General features: G+C 45.3%; 1 protein-coding gene across 1 annotated transcript in view; it reads right to left on the reverse strand.

Annotated features, from left to right (window-relative positions):
* The window catches only part of TNFAIP8L3 (TNF alpha induced protein 8 like 3), a 38,904-nt gene extending 14,088 nt beyond the window's left edge, over positions 1-24,816 (reverse strand). Inside the window, exon 1 of the mRNA XM_017896207.1 lies at positions 24,650-24,816. Within this exon, the coding sequence (XP_017751696.1) occupies positions 24,650-24,701 (52 nt within the window). The 5' untranslated portion in view covers positions 24,702-24,816. The remainder of the gene's footprint in view (positions 1-24,649) is intronic.
* Positions 24,817-24,840: the final 24 nt, after the last annotated feature.

Below are 24,840 nucleotides of genomic sequence, written 5' to 3' on the forward strand. Positions count from 1 at the left end.
AGATTAAGTAGCTTGCCTGAATCTACCATTTAGAAAGTAGTAGAACTGGATTGGGCAGACTCTGCCCCACAGTCTGCCTGAGTTCAGTGCTTCAGCCTGCTACACTGAGCGGCAATGCATGGGGTGACAAACATCAATTAGTTTAAATGTTTTCTGAATTACTGCCCACTTTAAGATGGAGACTGAGCAGTTTTTTTCCGTCACAAGAATTTTCTAAAAACCACCAAGCGTTTCAAACATATATATAATAGATAAAAATGCCTAATACATAAAAACATATACATAAACATAAACAAAATAGAAGATAATTTAACAAACACTGTGTGGCCACCGTCCAGATGGAACACTTCTTAATATATTAAATATTAAGCATTTCAAACATATGGACAAAATAGAACATAATTTAACAAACACTTTGTGGTCACCACTCAGGTGGAAAAAGTCTTAATATTTTACCCTCAAAGACAGGGAGAGGTAAAGCCCTATTTGCTTTCAACTCCCTCTCTTCTGCTTCTAGCTCCCAGATCAAACTGCACTACCAGAAGTCGTATTTTTGTTTCATCCTTCCACGTTTTTATGCTTTTGTCTCGTTTCATAAGTATGCATGCATCAACATCATGTTTAAGCTTCACACAGAAGGTGTCATACTACACAGATCCTTCTACAACTCTTTATTCCACATCCTGTTTTCAAGATTTATCTTGTTTAGTCATTTAGTTGCTTATATAAATACATATCTTCAAGTTTCCTCCTGATGGACATTTAAGTTCTTTCCATTTTCTGCAAGCAAAAAAGTGTCTCCTTGTGTGCACACACACCACAGTCTCCTGGGGTCTACACCTAAAACTTGATTGCCAAGTCCTGCAGCAGCAAAGGCTGCCAATGGCTCTCCAGAGATACTGCACTCATTTTCACACCCAGCAGCAGTGTCTGAGTTCCTGTGGTTGCACTTCCTCATCAGCACTTCAAATCACCCAACTTTTTAATTTTTGCCAATCTGATAGGTATAAAATGGTATCTTGTTTTAATATGCATGTTCGTGATTGCTGGTGAGATTAAATATATTTGTGTTTATTGGGCATTAAGGTTTTTCTCTTCTGCAAATTGCTTGTTCATATAATTTACTCATTTTTTTTCAGTTGAATTATATATCTTTTTCTTTTTTTATATATTTTGTTTATGATTCTAACTAAGCCTCTGCTGATCACAGGGGTGGCAACTATCTTTTCCCAGTCTGTAGCATTATATTTTAACTTTATTATCGTGTCTTTAGTGATATAGAAAGCTAAATTTTTTTTTTTTTTTTGAGACGGAGTTTCACTTTTGTTGCCCAGGCTGGAGTGCAATGGCACGATCTCAGCTCACCACAACCTCTGCCTCCTGGGTTCAAGCGATTCTCTTGCTGCAGCCTCCTGAGTAGCTGGGATTACAGGCATGTGCCACCACACTCGGCTAAGTTTGTATTTTTAGTAGAGACAGGGTTTCTCCATGTTGGTCAGGCTGATCTCGAACTCCCAATCTCAGGTGATCTGCCTCCTTTCAGCCTCCCAAAGTGTTCAGATTACAGGCATGAGCCACTGCGCCTGGCCAGAAATCTAAATTTTTAATAGTCTAATTTATCAATATTTTCCTTGATGGTTGGTGGTTTCTGTATCTCATTTTAAAAATTCTTCTCTGGCCATGAAGTGATAAAAGATAATCATATATTTTCCAGAGGTTTAAAGGTTTTGTTTTTCACATTTAGGTCTTTAATCAATCTGAAAATTATCTGTACATATTACATGAGGTTGGGAATCTTTTTCTCCCCACAATTTATTCTATTTATTGAATAGTTCATCCTTCTGCTACCTATCTGGTATGCCCCTTCTTTTCATATCAGGTTTCTATATTGCATAGATCTGTTTTGAGTTTTTTACTCTGTTCCATTGGTCTATTTCAGTACAAAAACCAACTTTTCTTAATATAACTCATAAGTCATGATAGACCAAAGGGAAGTGCCCCCTTCACCCTCATTTTATTCTGCTTAGAAACTGTCTTGATTATTCTTGCCTTTATTCTTCCATAGGAATTTTAGGATCATATGATCAAATGCCATGAGCACTCTATGTTAATCTGAAGTAAACTGGTATCTTTTTTTTGAGACGGAGTTTTGCTCTTGTTGCCCAGGCTGGAGTGCAATGGCATGATCTCGGCTTACCGCAAACTCCACCTCCTGGGTTCAAGTGATTCTCCTGCCTCAGCCTCCTGAGTTGCTGGGATTACAGGCGTGCGCCACCATGCGTGGCTAATTTTGTATTTTTAGTAGAGACAGGATTTCTCCATATTGGTCAGGCTGATCTCGAACTCCCAATCTCAGGTGATCTGCCTCCTCTCAGCCTCCAAAGTGCTCGGATTACAGGCGTGAGCCACCGCGCCTGGCCAGAAATCTAAATTTTCAATAGTCTAATTTATCAATCTTTTCCTTGATGGTTGGTGGTTTCTGTATCTCATTTTAAAAATTCTTCTCTGGCCATGAGGTGATAAAAGGTAATCATATATTTTCCAGAGGTTTAAAGGTTTTGTTTTTCACATTTAGGTCTTTAATCAATCTGAAAATTATCTGTACATATTGCATGAGGTTGGGAATCTTTTTCTTCCCACAATTTATTCTATTTATTGAATAGTTCATCCTTCTGCTACCTATCTGGTATGCCCCTTCTTTTCATATCAGGTTTCTATATTGCATAGATCTGTTTTTGAGTTTTTTACTCTGTTCCATTGGTCTATTTCAGTACAAAAACCAACTTTTCTTAATATAACTCATAAGTCATGATAGACCAAAGGGAAGTGCCCCGCCCCCACTTTATTCTGCTTAGAAACTGTCTTGATTATTCTTGCCTTTATTCTTCCACAGGAATTTTAGGATCATATGATCAAATGCCGTGAGCACTCTATGTTAATCTGAAGTAAACTGGTATCTTTTTTTTTTTGAGACGGAGTTTTGCTCTTGTTGCCCAGGCTGGAGTGCAATGGCGCAATCTTGGCTCACCGCAACCTTCACCTCCTGGGTTCAAGTGATTCTTCTGCCTCAGCCTCCCAAGTCACTGGGATTACAGGCATGCGCCACCATACGTGGCTAATTTTGTATTTTTAGTAGATATGCGGTTTCCCCATGTTGGTCAGGCTGGTTTCAAACTCCCGACCTCAGGTGATCTGCCTGCCTTGGCCTCCCAAAGTGCTGGGATTACAGGTGTGAGCCACCGTGCCCAGCCTAAACTGGTATCTTTATGATACTGAATCTTCCTCTCCATTAACATGACATGTCTCTCCATTTAGTCATATCTCCTTCTGTGTCCCTCAATTATGTTTACAGTCCTCTCCATAAAGCTCTTGCGTATCTTTCATTAGATTTACTTCTAGCTACTTTATAGTTTTGGTTGCTGCTGTTACTTTTTTTCTATTACAGTTTCTAAATGGTTATTAATGATGCATAGGAACCCAAATGATCCCTGTATACTTATCGCCAATTGAGACATTTTGCTGAGTTCTGTTATGAGTTCTAATATATTTTATATAGCATCTCTTGGACTTTTTAATGTAGACAACATTGCCTCCACAAAATGATTGTTTTCTTTGACCCCCTATTTCTTTTCCCTGCTTTATAACACCAGTAGAAACATCCAGCACAGTGCTGAATAGCATTACATGGCATCCCGGTCTTGTTCCTAACTTTAACAGGACTGTCTCTAAAATTTCCCTGAGTATGCAATGTTTGCTGTGGGTTTTGACGGATACCCCTTATCAAGTTATCTTCCTTTTATTCCTATTTTGCTAAGGCATTGTTTGCTTTTAAGTAGAAATGTATCCAATTTTAGCAAACACTTTGTATCCACTGAGATGATCATATAATTTATCTCTTCTAATACGTAAATTTAACCAATTATTCGAAGACTTTTTGATTTAAATCATCATTATTCCCAGGATAAGCCCTACTTGGTCATGATGCATATGCATTTACCATACTGATGAATTCTATTAGTAAATATCGCATTTTGCAACTATGCTCAAAAGTAAGATTGGTCTATAATCTTTTCATAGTACTATCTTTGTCCAATTTTGATGTCAGAGAAGACTAGTCCCATAAAACGGATTGAGTAGCTTTCCTTCTTTTTCTGTGTCTGAGAGTGTTTATGTAAGGTGGCGATTAACTGTTTTTTGACAGTTTTAGTAAAACTCCCCTGCATTTCACTCAACATTCTGAGGGTATCTTTCCATGACAACAAATGTACTGTATCATTGTTTTTTGACAATAGCACATGCCACCATTTTCTCTACTGGTCCCCTTGGTAGGTTTCAAACTGCTTCCAGTTTTTGCTATGAAATATCTGCAGAAAGCAACAACCTAGCAGCAGGCTGCCTGTTGGGGAAAAGGGTGCCTATTGGCACATGGTAAGATTCCCTTCTAATGCTCCTTCCTAAGTAACAAAGTGGCAGGAAACACTGAAGAGGAGTTCCATGAATAGACCTCTGGCTCTGCCCAGCGGATCCCATCCCTCCTACCAGACGCCTGCTTGCCCAATTCAAAGCCAAAAGGAGGCTCAACTCTTCACAAAAACGGGTTTGCCCTAACCCAACTGGCTGAAATAGTCAAAATGACAGCCAAAGAGTACCAGAAATCAAGCCGGTTCTCCCTGAGGGTGCTGCCCTGGCTGCCAACCATGCCCTGACTCTCTTATGCCATAGCTGAAACCAGTGGACCCTTGCCCATGTTGCAGAAGCACAGCTGACAGGTTGTTTGTTGCAGCTGAAGGTCCCCTCCCACCATGAGCCCCTGGCCAACCCTTATGTCCCTCTTGTTGGGAACCCTCACATCCAGCTCAGTGGTAGCCCTGTTCCTGTGCTGCACTGCGACTGGCCTTCCACTTTCCGCATCTCGTGCTGAGTTCTTAGAGACTGATGCTCAGAAGACCTGTGAATCCCCATAAGCAGGTCAGTGCCTACTATGTAGAAGTTGCTCAGTATATGTCTTGTAGATATGTCTCAGTAAATGAATGACTGAATGAATGATTTTAGCATGTTTGTTCTTATTCTTTGAGGCTCAGATTCTATCAGTTCAGGACCCACACCTGGAAGGAGGTGCATATTCACAACATGCAGGTGGAACTGAATTTACTCAAATGCCTTCTGAACTGAGCACAAGGTCCACCCTTTGCCTTTCACATGGAGCTACCTGCTTGGCCCACTTGGGTTCTGCCTATCTTTGCCCCAACAACAGCAGCATCGCCTGGGGGCCAGATGGATCGCCCACAATGCTCTCAGTGTTCAGTTCCAGCAGTAAACCCTCTCTCCACGACAGCAGCACCCCTCCTTCCTGCCACCCCCAGAGCCTCCCCATTTACACCCCTTCACACTCATGAGCTATTTTAATATACTCAGGAGCTGTCGGGCATTGGAATAGCACAGTCCACGTTCTGTCTCTCTGGGTAATCCTCTCTCTCTGCTGGCAACTCCCAAACTTTCTCCACCACGGCAGGCACCCAAGAACCCAGGCTCAGAACACCAGACTGCTAACAAGGACACCAGTAGGATGCCACATTCAGAGCCATGGGAGCATGCCAACACGGTAATATGTGAAATTAGTAAACAGCCTAATGCAATAAAAATGTCAGTCTTTGGAATGCTGTAATTTTTGGAGTATGGATGCAGAACCTAAAATGTGCAAAACAATAAAATGGAAGAAACTCCAGTCTATCTTGGAAAAAAGAAACAAAACATGGCCTGCGGCAGTGGGTATTTAAACCTAAAGGACTGAGGCTACTGGAAGGTGCTCTAATTAATTAATGTAGTAACATGTAAACCCTCAGCTTAGTGAGCTTAACAACAACCAGACAAACTGTTAGCTGTACTTGAGAGGTCGGAACACATGAGGGAGAAGAAACCAGAAGGTACTTCTGGATGGGAGATGATTTGGCAGACAGCATTACGGCTTCCTCAATGTTCTACTTGATTATTTTTAGTGAAATATGAATCCTGAACAATGACATTTTTGGATTTCAGTCAATTTGAATGCGGAACAGCAGGAATGGGACATGTAATATATTGCTTATAATCTCCCTTACATATATTCTGTAGTAAAACTGGTTTTGTTTACGGATTTAAGACAAGTCAAGCCATATTTTTAATGTCATGGTCAATATCTGGCCTGTGGAATGTCTGGCTGGTGTCATGGTCAATATCTGGCCTGTGGAATGACAGTGTTGAGGGATGTTGTTAGCAGATGGGAGGTGGGATGACACTCGCAAGATCTCCTGAGGTTGGGCTCCTAAGCTCTGCTGGGACCGTTACTGTGATGGAACCACTCTGAGTCCAGGGGGAATACCATTCACATGACATAACGGGAGGGGCCAACTAGCTGTGGAGGTTTAACTTCCTGGAAGCTTCTCAGAAATGTGACTTTCTCTCAGGCTTCCTTTCTAAATTAAACTCTAAGGCCACAAATCGCTCAGAATACAATTTTTTATACTTCTTTAGACTTCATGGTAATATAAAATAGTACCACCAAAAGGTTTCACTGTTTTCCAATCAAATCACCAGGTGTGGTCACTCAAAGATGCTGAGAATGGCTGTCTCGCACAATCAAGATGCCAGGGTATATCCATGGAGTAGCTAGCTCCCCGGATACAGGGAAAACTAGAGAGCCCAGCCCTGGTCCTGACTTTTGCCACTGAGCCAGCAGCAGGAAGTGGAAGAGAGAGCCCAGCCTCCAGCCCTGCCCTGCCCCCCCAGCGCACTCACTGTGTGCCATGGGCCCATCTCTTTACCTGTTGGTTTCTGGGTCTGTTAAATGAGAAGGCAGACTAGAAGATTCTGCTAGTTTGCTTTCTTTTCTCAATTTAATAGTAACCCCTTAAGTGTGATAAATTGAATTTTTGTCATCATCTGGGCACGCATCAGATGTGCGCTGATGCCTGTGGAGGGTCCTCCGCGTTCCTCCTCTCCCGCGCTGGATTCCTGCCGCCCCTCCCCCGCCGCCTCCCCCCGGTTCTGCTCCCGCCATTCTTCATAAATGGAATTCTCCTGCTTCTTTCTCACTCTGTAACACCTGGGGCATCGACATTGGAGCCTCCAGCTTTCCTTATCTGTGGCTTCCCTCCAAAATGCTGCTCCCTCCCCTGTTTTCCTGGGGCCCTTGACTCCTCCATTAGCCCTCAGCCTCCTGTCAGCTCTTGGCCTGTGCTCGCCACAGAGCGTGCAGTCAGCAGGCGTCATGCTGGTTCTCCCTAAGGCCTCTTCCTGTGTTGGCCTCAGCGCCCACAGACCAAACCAGACTGCCAGGCCCCCCAGGCCTCTGGCCCCGACAGGCCGCCCTGTTTTGACGTAGCTGTGGGTGGGACTCGTGTCCAAAACCTCAAGGCCAGCTCTTCCCGCTAGTCCCACATCCCAACTGCCCCGGCCTGTCTCCCCAGCCTCTCATCCCGTTTTGCTCAGCGCAACTCCTCCCTAAGCCAAGCACGCCCTGCTGCCCACCCAGCTCCCATCTTCTGCAAGGGGGCCTAGTCAAGGAACCCACACCCGGCTTCACTTGTTTGTTCCCTGGCAGTTCCGAGTGAGGAGACCTTTGATAGAGACAGGAGATAGCCAAGGGGTCCCTGGCAAAACACCCGCTTCAAGCCTAAAACGGCCTGAAAGCTGAAAGACCCGACGACCGGTCCCGGATGAAACCCGCAAACCTGAGGGAGAACAGCCCCTGTCTGCCCGCCCTTCCCCGACAGCTTATCGCTTAATAACGCGCACATGCGCACCGGGGGAACGGGGGCGGAGCATCGGGATTTCGCGCCTTGGGCAGGGGGAGGAGCCTGGGCTCTTCAGCTCGAGTGTGCTGGCCTGGAATTCAGTCTGAGGTGGTAGCCTGTTAGCAGGACCTCTTATTTCTTAAGCTGAGAGGGTTCTTTTAATACATTCTGCTCCCCTCACCTTTCAAAGTGTCTACGGGCCTCATCTTTCCTGGTCATGTGACGAGAACCCGGTTTTAGCTGAACTAAGGAGCAAAAACTTCTGCATCACCTTAACTGTTGCGTTCACCGTGGCGTCCCTGACGTGTGCTAGGAACTCAGTAACATACATTTAAACCTCAAAAAATAAATAGTGATTGGGCAGCCCCGGAAGAGGCCTGAGGAAGGAATAGTCACGGCAGGACAGAGGAGCTGTGGTTTTGTTCCTCCCTGGCTTTCACCACAGACTCAATGGTAACCGCTCTCACCAAGGTCACCAGATAGTCTTGTAATTGGCCCTGAGGAGTGTTTGGAAACATGGGAGGGCATTTTTGGTTGTCACACATATAAGTGGGGGTTCTAAAGGCTGTTTCCGGGGGCAGATATGCTAGCTAACTACTTGTACTCCTGGAACGCGGAGGGCAGCCCTGATACACACGGCTTACCTGGCCGCCAGCAGCAGGGACCCTCTCTCGGTCTTGCTTTCCTAACCCCACCTCTCCTGGCCCTCCTCAGCCTCCTCCACGCCTCCTCCTCCTCTGTCTATGCCTCATGTCTGGGGGTCCTCCCGAGCTCACTCAGGGTCCTCTCCTCTGTCTATGCCTCATGTCTGGGGGTCCTTCCGAGCTCACTCAGGGTCCTCTTCTCTTGCTAGACACTCCCCAAGTGTGAGATGCCACCCCTGTCCCATGGACTGACTCCTGCCCCATATGTTCCCCAGTCCAGGGGACTCTCCCATCCATAACTGCTTGCCCGATCTCTCCACCTGGATTCCCACAGAATCCCTCCTCCTCCACATTCAATATTTCTCTCAGCTCCTTTCTCCAACCCTCCTGAAGTCTTCTCCTTGTATTATACGTGACTCTGCCACCGGCCTGTGTCCAGACAAGAACCTGGGGACCATCCTTGCCTTATTTCCCTCCCTCACCTCTCATATCTAACGAGGCCTCCGACTGTCTATTCAGCTTCTGTGATGTCTTTAAATGCACCTGCCTTCCTCTGCCTCTCTCTCGCTACCTCAGTACAGACCCTTACGGTTTCTTCCCCGAATGTTTGTCTGTCTCCTTGCTCATCTCTCTACCCCAGCTACCGTTCTATTTTCCACACCAGGCTGACAGCAGGCTTCGACGATACTGCTCCTCTAGAAAGGGCCTCGAGGGGATTCCCATAAACTTCAAGACAGAGCCCAGACAACTCTTTAGCATGCCACACCAGGCCACTGAACTGACATCTGTCTTCTCTTCACCCTCTACAAACCCTAAACTTCTGGCTCCAGGCCACAGGCAGGTCTCACCTGCACCAGGCCTGGGTCACCTTGCACCTTTGCATTTTCTGTCCCTGTGCTGGGACACTGACCTCTTACTCTCTTCACAGTCCAATTCCTGCTTAGCTTCCAGGGCTCCATTTGAATGACTTCTGACTTCTAGGCAATTTCTTTTTGCAATCACCTACCCTGTCACTTACCACCTTGTGGAGCCATCAATCATCCACTAGCTGGATGAGGAATTTTATCACCCACTGGTCTGTGAACTCCTTGAAGGCAGGGACCAAAGCTTATTTATCTGGGCAACTGTAGCCAGGGACTGAAACAGAGAATATTCATTGCTTGAATGCACGGCTCTCACTCTTGACTTTTTATTGAAATGCATTCACGCTCATGTCAGCAGCAATAATGATAACGAGAGCTGGCATGTCTTCCAACCAGGGGCCTGAGACACTCCCACCTGGGCATGGTTGCCACATCACTCACCAGGTTGCTCTGTCACTCCTTTTCTTTTTATTTAAAAAAGTTATTTTCAAAGTAATACAGGGTACAATTATTTAAAAAGTCAAATCAGACTGGGCATGGTGGCTCATGCATACAATCTCAGCATTTTGGAGGTCAACGTGGGAGGTTCACTTGAGGCTAGGAGTTCGAGGCTGCAGTGAGCTATGATCATGCCACTGTACTCCAGCCTGGGTGACAGAGCAAGACCCTGTCTCAAAAAAAAAAATAAAATAAAAAATAAAATAAATAAAGAAAATAAAAAAAAAAAGAAAGAAAAAAAAGAAAAGTCATTCTACGAGGGAGGCTTATAACAAAATGTAGCATCCCCGGCACATCTCTGACGCTAGCTCCTTACAGACAAAACACTTTAAACTATTTTAGCTGTTTCTCTATATTTAAATTACATGTGTACACTGTTAATTCTTGATTTTATTTACTTTTAACTTTCTACTATAGAAGGTGAAAACTTAGCTTTCTTTCCCATTCATTTCTCCTTCCACCTTCCAATTTGCTTCTCTTTCAACATTTGGTTAAATCAAACTTCAGTGATGACATTACTATGATTTAGCTATCATTCATAGCTGAGTCATGTAGTGTCCTATGACTTCCATGCCAGTATTTCCTTTCTTATTCATCTTGTTTTCCCAGGAGTTAAACACTACTTTTTAATATCCTGGTTAGTTTTTTATCTGTCTAGTGCCAATTCACTCCTAAAGTTCCTAGCAGAATAGAAAGTTCTTCTCAACAGGTTCAAACACATCAACTAATCAACTGTTTCCATTTTTTTTTTTCTTGAAAACATCTCTGGCAGCCCTCTGTCCCCCAACTCAACTCTGGGCATGTTTTTCTTTATGCCTGACACAGGCAGTCAACCTGGGTCCTCCCTTCATTCTTTACCCCTTCTCTCCTGTGTCTATCTCCTGTTTCTTGGGTCTCACGACTCCTTTTTCTTTAGTTCTCGGTTCAGTGGAGCACTTGGTCCAGCACAGGTATCAGCATACTGCCTTAAAGAGCTAGAGAATAAAGGAGAAAAAGGCAAAATAGAAATAGAAAAAATTGTGTAGGTACTTAAATAACAATGTAAGGTATAAATAACCATGTAAGGTGTACTTAAAAACGTAAACACAAAAACAGGTGGCAGGCCAGATTTGGCCTGGGGGCCTCAGTTGGCTGCCTCCTGAGCAAGCAGCTATCTCAGGAAGAGGACATGATAAAGTCATTTTTGGGGATCTAACATATCATACAATGACTTTATTCCAACCACATGTTTGATGGATGGTTTGCCTTAGTCCAGAGCTCTATGTTGGAAATCATTTGCCTTGAGAATTCAAAGGCAGGGCATCACTGTTGTCTAAAGTTCAGTGTTGCTATTTAGAAAACTAGTATACATTGGTAAGGGCCTGTTTTTTCCTCTCTGGAAGCTTTTAAGATTTTTGCTTCATGACTCGACTCCAGGAATGGCCATAAGACTTGGATTTTTCACTGCCTTAGTCCCTCTAGCACTCAGAAGGGTTTGTGGGGGTGGGTGGGGGCCCAAGGCAGAGAAAATGGAGAGGAGCATCTGGGCCTGAGATGGGCCAGGGAAGGGAAGATATCCCAGGTAAGGCAGAGAGCTGGGACCAGGGAGATGGGGAGGACAGGGCAAAGTCAGGAGTATAAATTGAGGTTCTGGAGTATGGACAAGATGGGTAGGGCCCATGGGGGAGCCCAGCTTTGCTTTTCTGGAAGTTTTAGATTCTTTGAGCTTAAGAGATGCTATCCTCCAGGTGGAGGGGCCCAAGATAGCTGGGGCAGCCATGACGGGACTCAGTGACTCATGAGAGAATGGACTTGTCCTACAGCACTCCTGTCATGTGCCCCATGATTCCCTAAAACACTGACCAGCTGCTCTTGGCCCTCATGTGGCCTTGATTCCACCTGTGTGCTGTCTCAGCACCAACCTCCACCCTCTTCAAACACTGCTCAGACCTCAGTCACTCCCATTGGGTTACGGCAATTTGGCAGAGCTATTTTTTACATAGTTTGTTTTTTAACAACAACACAACAGAAAACAAAGCAAAACACTAAGAATGGGTGGAAACAGGCCTCTTCATCCATTCCCTGAGTGTTGGCACATCACTGACCTCCCTCCCAGGATGAGGAGAAATCCTGGTAGGGGTGGTTGGTAGCCCCTGTGCTTACCACGCTTGCTGGTGTTAGGATGAGCTATCCATCATTCTGGGCACAATGCTCCCTTTGTCCAACAATTTACTCCTATCTCAATCATTCTCCCTTTCACATTCCCTGATCTCTCCTTTTAAAATCGCAGTGGTCATAGTCACTTACTTGCAAATAATAAGAAAAGATGGCTCCTTCATAAAGGCACTAAATAAGGGAACTTTCCTGCTTTCAACTTGAAAACTAAGAAAGAGTGATTTTTTTTTTTTTTTTTCTTAATAAAGGGAGTTTTCTGGAAGGGTGAAAAGCATAGTCAACATAGAGTCATGAATGACTTGATGGGGCTACATTCTCAGAAATGCATTGTTTGGGGATTTTGCCATTGTGTGAACCATCATATGGTATACTTATACAAACCTAGATGGTCAAGCCCACTACCACCTAGGCTACATGGTACAGCCTTTTGCTCCTAGGCTACAAACCTGTACCGCATGTTACTGTACTAAATACTGTAGGCACCTGTAACACAATGGTATTTGTATATCTAAACATGTATTAGGTACAGTAAAAATGTAATATAAAAGATAAAAAATGGTCTTCTCTAAGGCAGTTAGCATGAATAGAGCTTGCAGGACTGGAAGTTGTTCCAGGTGAGTCAGTGAGTGAGTAGAGAGTGTATGTGGAGGCCTAGGACATGACTGTACGCTGCTATAGACTTTATCAATACTGTACATCCAGGCTACACTAATCTTATAAAAAACATTTTTCTTTCTTCAGTGATAAATTACCCTTAGCTTACTGAAACATTTTTACTTTATAAACTTTAAATTTTAAAGAACTTTTGACTTTTAAATAACACTTACCTTAAAACACAAGCACATTGTAGAGCTGTACAAAAATTATGTTTTCATTTATATCTTTATTCTATAAGCTTTTTTCTATTAATTTTTTTTTTTTTTTACTTTTTAAACTTTTTTGTTAAAAACTAAGAAAAACATACATTAGTCTCTGCCTACAAAGGGTCAAGAGCGTCAAAACATCATCAGGTGCAAGGAATTTTCAGCTCCATTATAAGCTTAGGGTCTACTATCACGTCCAAAATATCATTACGTGGCACCTGACTGTATAATTTTATACCTGAAAAGGAGTAAGGATAAATCATTTTTCATAATATAAACCAAGAAAGTAAATAAAGATAGACAAAATCCTGGCTGATGGGGAATACCAACTATTAAGGGTGACTGGGGCTAATTTTAAACTGGGTTAAAAACTCTGTTAAATGTGAATCTAAATGGTGCACACTTCCTTTTCTAGAAGCTTCCTGACTGGGCTTCCTCTGCTTGGGAGGCTAGAGGGGAGTAAGGAATTCTGGGACCACTGTATGAGCTCTTATTTTTAGCTTCAAGATGCATAAGGAATCCTCAATTAAATTTCAGTCTAATTCCTTCAGAAATAGATTCACATTATAATTTAGTATCACATCACACCTCAATAATAATTTTTTTTGGAACGATGGACTAACGATGGTGGTGGCACACCAATACCTCCTAAAAGCTAACAATCCTGTTATAACAGACTTTTAAATGTCCTTGCTTCCCCTCTAATTTAAAAGTAATAAAACACAAAATTAGTATAGGTAAATGAAAATGTGGGAAGCGAACGTCACTCATATCTGGGATAGAGGTCAAGGACAGAGGAAGGGTGGCAGAGGGCACACGGGTCAGAGCTGCCAGCTGGACCTCCTGTCAGCCAGTGAGCAGCAGTGACGCTGAGTTTCAAGACAGCCAAGATGGCTGAATCCATAGGCTCACCCACAGGTGCGTTTAGACTGGGAGGCTGCAGTGCCCTCAGTCAGTCTGTAGGCCTCATATTTACAAGCTCATTAACTATTCTGACCCTCTGTTCATGGCATGGAGGCCCACAAAGGCTGGGCCAGGTGGGCTCAGAATAGGAGGTGGTGATGGTGGTAGAGGCATCAGAGAAAGCATGGGCTGAGGCTAGGGCAGGGGGTGTGCAGGGCAGAAGGCTGGATCACCCCAGGCAGGGGGCTGGGCAGAGCCAGTGAGGGGGGCCACAGAGGACTGCTCTAGGGGAAGAGGAACACAGGGAATTGATAGAAGAGCAAGGGAGAGGATGGAGAGGCCTGGGACAAGCCTGCAGGAGGATGAACTGGGGAACAGGCACTGCAGCTCACTTGGCTGTTGTTTATAAAAACAAATTACCAGCTGAAAGCTGCATGTACTCACTGAAGACAAATCTGGAAGAGTACAAAGAAGACAATTAAAATTACCTATACATTCATCACAGAGTGGCTTATTTTGCTCTAGCATTAACAAAAAATCTCAAGTGCTTACGTGTGTGAATGTGAGGGGAGATTTCTCCCCTTCTCCATATACAAAGGGGCATATGTATAGGGGTGGGTGTGTATATGCGCATTTATGTATATACGTACATACAGCAAAACAGGGATCACAGATTATTGAACCTTCTTTGACAATGTTATAATGTGAACATTTCCCTATATCATCAAATGTTCTTCAAATTAACTTTCCTTAACATCTGAATAATATCCCACTGTGTGGAAATGTCATTATGTATTTAATCATTCCATAAATATCTGACTGAATATTCAAGTTGTTTATTTAGGTTTGTTTCTGCCCTCGCCCCGGACAGTTTTAAATAGCAAAAGTCTGCCATTTACTTTGTGATTGGGATAATTTAATCTCTCTACATCTGTTTCTTCATCTGTAAACTGGGAATGGTAATACCTGCTTTATCCATGTCATGGTTTTGCTATGAGAACATGTGTGGAGGAGATTTCAGTGTTCTATGATTTCACAGTCTTTTAACTTCGAGTGACTTGGTGGCTGTCAAGGCCACCAGCAGAGTTGGGAAAAAGTGAGGGAAAGGTGATGGCCTGGATGTGGGTGTGTTGGGGTGTCTCCTAAACAGTAAGGAGGAGGGGTCTGGGGCCTTTAGAAGACAGGATTCTTGCTCAGGAGAGAAGACTGGGTTAGAGTACAACTTTGGGAGTCTTTAGCTTCCCAAAAGCTTACAGCTTTTGTTATAAGAACAGATGGTCTTTTCTAAAAGAAAGAATTTTGTCAGAAAAAAGCAAGGCAAGAGCTCCATCTTAGGGGACACAGGTAGGAAAAAGGTATTAATGAGGGATGCAGGAGGAGCAACTGAAGAAGGGTATAGGGAAACCAGGATTATATACAGATAAGTTAGAAACAAAACAGAGCCACAAAAATTCAGGTTTAATACCTACCAGATACTGCTGTGGGCTCTCTAAAAGTTGACCCTGTATAAATTTAGCTCTGCCTGCCTTGTTTGACTCAGCGAATTATGAAGTTAAATCCTAAAGGTAGAGAGACCTAACATGGGATGAACAAACATGCCAGTTTCTTTACAATAAAAAAATCAATCTAAAGAAAGATAAAATGTAATTGGAGAACTAGTGGTCAATAAACCTTTTCTTGAAGCTAGTAGCTATTTAAGCTCAAAGTAAATTAACCTTTGCAATTGTCCCTGGACATCTGTAAAACCTACCAAATGCCTCTCAAGTATTTAAAAAAAAAAATGCACTTATCTTCTGAGGGCTTTGTGGAAGGCTCTTCTGACTCAGAAAGAGAAGTGGTCCTGACCCAAAGGAAGGAAGCCCCTGGGCAACGTGCTAGCGTGGGCCTGTGCTGGTCTGACCTGTGGCAAATGGGCCCAGGATGGAGAAACCTAAGAAAGGAAATGCAGGTGATGGGAGGGAGTGGTAAGAACACAGTAGAAGATGTCAGAAGGAAAAAGAGCAAAAGTCCTTTTGATATCTCAATATCTGGAATAGTTCTCTGATCCTTTTTTTTTTTTTTTTTTTAAATTACCTATGTTTTGGGGTAAACAGAAAGAAACCACGGGATCTGGCCTCCAGTTCTTGTTCTAACACTGCCTGGCAGTGGAACAAAATGTTTTCAGCATCCCAGGTCAACATTTCAGAAACGGGACTCTCATTCTTTTTAAACCCTCCCCTCTCCCTAAATAAAGCTCTCACATCTTTTTCGAATTGCTTTTGGACTGCCTTCTTGGAAGAAGTCTTCTCTTAGGGCTCAATCTAGTTTTCTTCTTTATACTGTTTTCACATATTCTACCATGAGCTTGTACTTTTTTTGTCAGAAAATAATGTTACTGACAAGCAATAACTAAGCGACAATGCTTGAAACACAAACCTGAGTCATCCAGCTCTGAATGTCAAGTTATTTTCACTATGTGTACTCTCACCTTTTGAATTTTCTCTCCTCAAGTCCTGCTGGTCACCATGTCCTGGGGATTGTATATCTGAAATGATTCTAAATGCTGGGGTGAAAAAAAGGGCTTAGGACCCAGCTCAAGCACACTCTGAAAAAGGGTGTACTTGACTTTGGTATCTCTCTTAACTCTGCTTTTCAAACCTTCTTCTCTCCTCTCCCACCAGGCCCGTGTGATCAAGAAGAAGCCCACGGCTGCAGCATCCTTCTAGGACCTTCTCCTTAGCAGTGGCTGTGTGGTGACTCTCCCATCTTCCCTCACAGATCGCCCTTTACCATCCCCTGATCTGGAGCTCGAGTCAGCCAGTCCTTGACCATGTTGTTACTGGGCTAATGCAGGGAATGTCTGCGGCTTAAAGCAGGCCTTTGTGGAGGCAGAATGCCCTCCCCTAACGGAGGCAGCCTAAGGGTCAGGGTTCTGGGCACCGTGGAGGCTGTGTGGGGGATGCAAGGCAGCCTGGTGGCATCCATGAATCTAATTACATAGTCTACCTGTGCAACAGAAGAGTCTCTGGAGTTAGACTGGCTTCATATCTACTGAGAAGCTGTGCAATCTTAAGCAGGTTACTTAACCTCTCTGTGTTTGGTTTTCTGTTCTATAGTACGTAGCCCAGAAGGCTGGTATAAGGATCAACTACCATATAAACAATTAACCCAGTCCCGAATACATTGTAAGTGCTTAATTAATATAGGATAAATAAAAAAGTAAAACATCATTATACTTTTATGTTCAGTAACAGCCCTCGGGGGCTGACCTTGGGCTGGCAAGGATCATGCCATCTTATTTCTCATCTTGTTTTGCCACAACTTCTTTTTTTTTGGAGTCAGAATCTCTCTTTTGCCCAGGATAGAGTGCAGTGGCACGATCTTGGCTCACTGCAACCTCTGCCTCCCGAGTTCAAGCGATTCTTCTGCCTCAGCCTCCCAAGTAGCTAGGATTGCAGGCAGGCACCACCATGCTCAACTAATTTCTGTGTTTTTAGTAGAGATGGGGTTTCGCCATGTTAGCCAGGCTGGTCTCGAACTTCTGACCTCAGGTGATCTGCCCGCTTCAGCCTCCCAAAGTGCTGGGATTACAGGCATGAGCCACCGCACCCGGCCCATAACTTCTTAAACCCTGGTTTCTCTTATCCTGTAACCCCCAATCCCAGTCTTCCCACCCTCACTTTCTCAGTCTTATCCAAAGGAAATGAAGGAGACAGGACTCAATTGTGGCAGGAAACAGCTGCCACAGAGGCCTGCTGGGCAGATGGCCCCCCTCACCTACCTCCCGTATTTGACTTTGTATTTGTCCACCTTCCCAACATAACCCACAGGCTCCAAATCAGGAGCGTGGGATGTGTGTGCTCACTAGCAACAGCTCTTTCCAGAATCTCCTCCCTCATGTGAAACTGGATGCTTCTACTACAAAAATATAAACCAGGAGTCTCCATGAAGCTACGTATGGCTAACATGCTTCCTTTCATGGCCAGAATATTTTCCCAGAAAGCACATTTTACTTCTGAAACACAACCTAGAAGCCAGTGGCTGCCCCTGTGGTTTTTCAACAGTTTAAAACAATATTGGACACCACCAAGTGTCTCCTTTTTTTCCCGGAGAACTGAGTTACAAAATATTGGTTTCTATTAGGGTGTGTCTAGCACTTTCTGTGCTGCCAAGCCTTCCATTTTTATAGTCTGCACACTGGTAGATTTTCCATGAACAGGCTCAAATTTATTCCCAGGCAATGATGCTTAGGAAACCCAATATGAACATGAAGATTGTTCTAAAGCAGACTCAGAATTTGTCCCATGCCATGGCCTAAAAGAGCATTTCTAATATGTAATAAAATTTTCTAGCATACCTTAAGATATATATATGGCAAGGGGAGGATATTTGCTCTCCTTATATGATTTTTTGGATTGAATTTTAGAGGAAACTTGTCTTTTAAATTCTTCTTCTCTATCCTTTTATTTCTATATTTGTATAGAATACAGCCCAAACATCCACCTACACAGGCATTTTACATAAAGAGTTGGAAGCCAAGTGACTGAAAAACAAAACAAAGTTATTTATGTAGTGTCTTTATAGAGATTTACATGTGAATTTGAATGGGAGCCAAGGGTAATGCTGGAGGGAAATGAACCAGTTAGGTAACTGTGCTAATGGAAAGTGTGACTATAATTTAGCTTTGTTGACAAATAAAAGGCAAGTGCTGTAATTTTTAAAAGAAAAATAACATAGGAAATAGAGCTTTCCATGTATATATTCATATACACTCAGTCTTCACCTCAAGAAGCCTTCCCACTAGAACTCCAAATCACATTGCCCCATGCTCCAAATCCTGCACTATTTACTGCTGGTGATGCCCAGTTTTACAGATCCAGTTTGGGGTGGGTTTTCTCTCCCCAGTATGGCTACAAACCTCTGGAAGGCAGGAGCACATCTAAATGCATTTCTGTATACTATCACAGCACCTGGCACCACTCTGAACACATGTTTTACAGCTGATCAGCCGGCATCTACTGGACTGTGTGGATTGAACAGTTGGATTCAGAGCTATGAGGTCTAGAATGGCCACTTTAATCTGGCAACTGAAACTGCCCCAAAGAGGTCTAGACAAAGTTTGCAGTTCAATAAGTATCCCCTGAACTCTGCTGGTAGACAGGCCTGCCATCCCTAGTAAACAGTCCTAAAGATCTGTGGAGGCCACCTGTGGTGACCACTGCCATGTGCTTCACGGACTCCCCCTTCAGGAACGAAGGACTTCCTCCACAAGTGGCTGGTAGTGCTACCTGCAGAAGCCCTCGGCTGGAGGGAACAGTCTCACCCAAGGTCATACCTCGTTCCTTGAAATGGCTTCCCTTTAATGACTGCTTATTTTGGGGGTGTAAAGGTATAAAGGCCTGGCCTCTCACCCCAACTCAGAATAGTTCTGATGAGCCATTCTAGCTCCAGAGCTCCCATGGACTCAGCTGAGGCTGTTGGGTCTACATGGTAGCTCAGCTTCTCTGCCCAATCCTGCTCCCTTCCCTTCCCCCTTTTTTCCCTTGCCTTCTACAGGTATTAATTCCAAGAGAAGTTCTAAATAAACCTTGTGCATGCTGCTGACCTCCATCTCAGAGTCTGCTTCCTAGCAAACCAACCCCCACACAACACCATCCATGGCCAACCCATCCACCCATCACCACCACCACCCCCACCTATCCAGCCAGCAACATGCCACTATGTTTAGGGGACATGGGTGGCATGGGCTGATACAGATGAAAAAGACCCAGTCTTTGTCCTTAGGAAGCTAACTAACAGTCCAGCACAGGAATAACCATAAAGTATGCAATAGGAAGGGCTGGTGTCAAGGGAGATGTAACTGGGGATGTGACGCAGGTAAGGGAGGTGAGGAGTCTTCATTCACTGGCTTAGGCTGTGGTTATCAGTAGACATACCCTGTCTCCTCATCCAATGTCAAGCCCTGGACGACAGGGTGAACTGTGTCCTTATTTCTCTTTGCATTTCCTATAATTCCTAACACAGAGTCCCAGACATTACAAGAAATCTTAAAACACTAAAACAAAACAAAACACTGAGGGAAAGCCTTGGCATCCTGTCTACTTTATAGGACAGGTTTCTGGCTGCTGGTCTGGCCTTTTAGGACAAAGTTCTCAGGAGGTTCCTCAAGATGCTCATTCACTTACTATGTCCATAAAATCTCAGGAACATGAAGAAGCACAAGACAAGGTCCTGACTCCCAAAGCAGCTACAGCTTACTCTGTGGATGAGGCAGAGATCCATGCAAATTTCAACAAAGGAACAAGAAATGGGAAAATGACTAATAGCCAAACGGCACATCATTCCCAGGCTGCCCTTGCCCTTAGCAGGCCAGCCCATTTATCTTCAATCTGTCAGTAGAGAAAGATTACCAAACAGTCTCTGCAAGGAACCTAGCAATGAGAATAAACAAACCCTCAAACTTCACAGTGCCTCAAAACCAATGCACCTGTGAAACATTGTCTAAAGGGGAAAAGAACCTTTACCCCAAACATCACTGCTAAGTGCCTGAAGGAAGAGGGGTGGCAGAGCCCGTCTCCTGCATTTCCCTGCCTCCAGAGAACGTTATCCAACACAACATGCCACTGTCTCCTTCAGCTCTCCCTCTCCTTTCACTGCTTTTGTACAATCTGTCACCAAATTCTGTTGATTTCTCTGAAATGCCATTTGCACCCTCCCTCTTCTGTCTCGCCTTAGTGCCACTACCTTTTCTGATGTTGTGGCCATACCCTGGGAGTTGAGGTGCCAAGTCCAGGCAAACCTTGCATCTCTCCATCTCTGCCAGATGTACATCCTGAAAACTCAGCTTTCATTTGGTCACATCTCTGCTCAAGAATCATGGGGGCTCCAGAGGCCCTGCCAAGACTAACTTACTCCCTATACTCACCTAGCTTTATCTCCCAGAACTCCCCAGTATGTGCCCTCTATTCTAGCTGCCTTCCTGTTTGTTTGTGCCTTCTGAGACAAGTTGTATGACTTCTGGAATGTCTTTCCCTCTCACCTGCCACCTCCTCAACAGGATCCTATTGAATCCCATCCATTCCTTCAGTTGGTTCACGTGGACCAAGCTGAGCATGTAGGGGGGAGGAGAGAGACAGGAAGGGCAGAGTTAGGAGCCTGGTGTTTTCCCAGTCCTGTTTTTCTCTTGTGGTTCCCCTACCATATTCTGACTCCATCACATGGAAATGCTTTTCTGCAGCACCGACCCAGGCACAAAGGCACCATCAGCTGGATTGCCCTGGACCATCTAGTTGTGGAGGAAGGAGCTTATCTGCCCTCAGCTGGGTGGGCTGTCTTGATCTTCCAAGCCAGAAAGGGGAAAAAACTGATGTTTACTCCCCTGTTGCTTCTTAGGAAAGACTTAACCACTCCCAAGTGAATGCAACAAGCTCTGGGATTTCTGAGAGATGGATGGTGGGTTTGCCAAAGAAAGAGTGCCAAGTTGGGTCTCTGGAAAGAATCCAGTGTTCCACAAACCTTGCCTCTTCCCTAATCATAGAAAGATCCATAAAATGACAGAAACGCAGCGGAGAATGCAGGCAGCAGAATGACACAGAAGCATCATTCTGTGCTTCCTGAAAAACAGAAAATGCAGATGGAGACAAATTTCATCCTCTGCCCCACCCTCCACTGCAGTGTGTTGCTCTATGAGAGATCTGCTCTGCACGCACAAAGTGGGGGGAACTTTGGAAGAGTCTCTTGAAAGTGGTACAGTAAAAAGTGAGTTGTCTTTGGAGATTTTCTTACTCCTCTGCCAATAGGTGACTAGAAAGGTGACCATGATGGGCAAAAGTGGCAGGGAGGAAGGTGAGCACCTCCTATGCTTCCTGCCACCTTGAAGGGAAAAGGTTTACCAATGGAATGGGGGAGGTGGAGGGCAGGGGATTGCCTCCTCTTATTCCGGCACCATGAAAGAAGAAACGCTTTCATCTCCACGTTAGCAGGTGGATTGAGTAAGGGGTTCTCTGTTTTTTATAACTTTCCCTAGAGGCGTAGGAGAAGCTGGTAAAAGCAGCAGGTTGGAATATCCCCATCTCATGCCTTGTGCTGGAAGATGGATGAAGATGAGAAGAGGTAAACTAAAAATACATCCTCAAGCACACACACACGTGCACACACGACAGAGAATGAACGAGAGACTGAAAAGGAGAAAATACAAATCTCTTTAGTTAGTTATATTAATGTGATAATAACAACAGCAACATTAATTTATGTTTTAAAACACTGGAGTTCATTATTTAGCAATATTCTTACAACAAATAATCCAATCAGGTAATAACCAAAATAACAGCTACCATTTACTAAATGATTACCAGGATCACCTCTCATGTGTTATTATACTGAATCTTCATAAACCCCTATGGTACTATTGTTATCCCCATTTTACAGAGTGGGAAACTGAGGTTGGAGATGTTAAATAACTCGCCCATGAGGTGGAGACTGAAACTCAGGTCTGTCCAGTTCCAGAATCCAGCCTTTTACACTTACAATGTCCATCTTATGGCAGGGCTTTTCCACAAATTCAGGAAATGGAAAGGCATGGACGAGGAAACAGCCTTTATGTCTCAACTCCCTGTGAGGCAGATACACACACACATACAAGTACTCCAAGAGGTCCCACTCTGCTGTACTTCTCAGTTACACCCATTCAGCTTTCATAGATACAGGTCCATGGATGAATGTCAAGTTTCTTGTAGGGACAAAGGTCAATCTCTAAGGAGAACATACCTCTCATCTAACCTGCATCTGAATCCGCAACAACGGTTTCCATTTGACAGGATGCAGCCCTAGCAAGGTGGTGAATTAACATCCAGCTTTGAAGTACTGTCATACAGGAGAATACTTGAAGACGGAATATAATGAGTGAGACTGAATGCCATTTAGCAGAATGGCTTGTGACATTAAAATACAAGTTCGACTTGTGAGATTTAAGCACACGCAGAAAGAAGTGACTGCAGAAAACAGTAACGCGCAAACAAATGGTGACAGCTCACGAGAGCGGGCTGCCCTGTTCTTCATGGGGTCCATCTGACCTTAGTGATGTTTGCTGTCAGCTACACAGAGGCCTTCTGACACAAACTGACCGTGAATATAACCGGGATATTAAACACTGGGGCAGGCTGTAGAGAGAAAACAACAGGGTGCGGAAGAATTCTTTTCCTTCCCTTTCACCGAAGTACCAGGGATTCTGAAGATACTCCTCCCTCCCCCGACTTCTCCTCCTTCCTCTTTCTCTAAGCCTCCTTATCCTCCTCCCCCTTCTCCCTCAACCCCTTAACTTCAACCAGAAGAAGAGATGGAGGGTTGGGCAGGGTAGCACGGAGAACGCTGTTCTTGGGATTTTGAGAGAGTTAAGTGTCAGTGTCAATGTCTCTCTCCCGCTTGCGCTCTCGAAATAGATACACACAAAACACCTACTGGAACTTTTAAATGATGACAGTAGATCCACAAGCCACCTGTGAAGCAAAATCTCAGCACTTTATAGTCACAGAAACATATAGGCATGCAAAGGGCTCATGTTTATGAATTATATCCACATATAGGTACCTACGCAAAGCAGGTGGCTCTCGCACACACACAGGAACCCTCAAATACAAACATCTTGGCATTTCCTTTCCGCCAGCCTTGGCCCTTCCCACCCACCCAAAGGTGCAGACCACAGCCACCCTCTGTGGGGTCGGATGCAGGGTGAAGGGCGTCACTAGGTCCTGGCTAATCCCTGGCTGTGAGACGTGGGCAAGCCCTTTACTCTACGGGAATCTTTGTAAAATGAAAATAACTGCCTGGCCAGCGGCTGTGAGGATGAAAGGGTATTAATAATATACACAGGGCGCTGTCCTGCTTGGTTCCCGAACCTCCCTTTCCTACACCCACGGCTGGAATGATGGTGACTTCTGTCACTTGGTCCCCACCGTCAGTATTCTAGTGTGACACTGGGAAGAGTGGGGGCTTAGCCAGGGCCGCGGTCTGTACAAGAGGGTCCCAGCCCGCAGGTCACGGGACTGCAGGCCCAGGGCTAACCTTCAGAGCTGCACGAGCGCCGGGAGCCGTGGGCACGTGCGGAGGGCGAGCCGGTCCCAGGTGCGTAGACCCGTGGGTGGGGGGCGGAGCGGGCCAGTGGAGGTGGGCAGAGCCCGGCGGCAAGTCGACCCACGGCTGTGGGTGGCTTCCTCCTGTTGCTCAGTATCAGGGAGTGGCGGGGGAGGACATTCATTTTTTTTTTCTTCCCTGAGTAAGCATCCACCTATTTCCACTTATTGCTTTAATAACTATCGATTATGAAAAGTCGGTGGGGCCTCTTAAAGGAGAAGACCGGCTCCGCGCCCCCGCGCCTGTGTTCGGGACTCGTCCGCGGGGACCTTCTGGATCTTCTCTGCCGGCTGCGCGGCAGCGATGGACGAGCGCCTGGGCACAGGCTCGCCTAGCAGCCTCTTGAACCGCAGCTGCAAGCTGTGGTTTGACCCCTGCCCCATCCACTCTCGAGGCCTTTTCTGCTCAGAAGCCCCCAATCACGTTCTTGGACCCAGTCACCTGCTCCGCAGCGCAGTCCCGGCGACCCAGGTTCGAGGACCGGGCCTGCGCTCGGAAAGTTATTTCAAAAGGCAGATGTGTTGCAACCCTCCCTGCAGCAAACTACAGTACGCGGATTCCCGAACCCTTCCCCGCCCCCACCCAGCCCGGGCCACCAGAGCCCGCCGCAGGAGACTGGCAGCAAGGAGAGCCACTCCTGAATGCACCTTCCCTTCCTCCCGCGCGCCCAAGTGCAGTGGGGTTGGGGGAAGACCCAAAGCAAACTCACGGCGCGGAGCAATCGCCAGTCGTCCTGGCCTGGAATGGGTCCGGCTGCTGAGGATCGGCTTCCCGATTTCATGCCCCAGCCTCCCCTCCTCCCCAGCCCCAGCCCACCCGGCTGGGCCGTCGCGGCCCCTCGGTACCTGCGGCGGTCACGGGCTCGCCCTCGCTCTGCTCCCCGGAATCTGAGTCCATGCTGCGGGCTACTGGCTGGGCGTCCACGGCCACCCGCCCGTCTGCGGGGCGCTCGGGCAGCAGCGGCGCACTCAGTGCGGACAGCGGAGCGGCTGGAGCCCGGGCGGCGCGGGCTGGGCGGTGCGCGGCGGCAGCGGCC

This window comes from Rhinopithecus bieti, unplaced genomic scaffold (genome assembly GCF_001698545.2).
Source record: "Rhinopithecus bieti isolate Rb0 unplaced genomic scaffold, ASM169854v2 scaffold_27781, whole genome shotgun sequence".
NCBI lineage: Eukaryota > Metazoa > Chordata > Mammalia > Primates > Cercopithecidae > Rhinopithecus > Rhinopithecus bieti.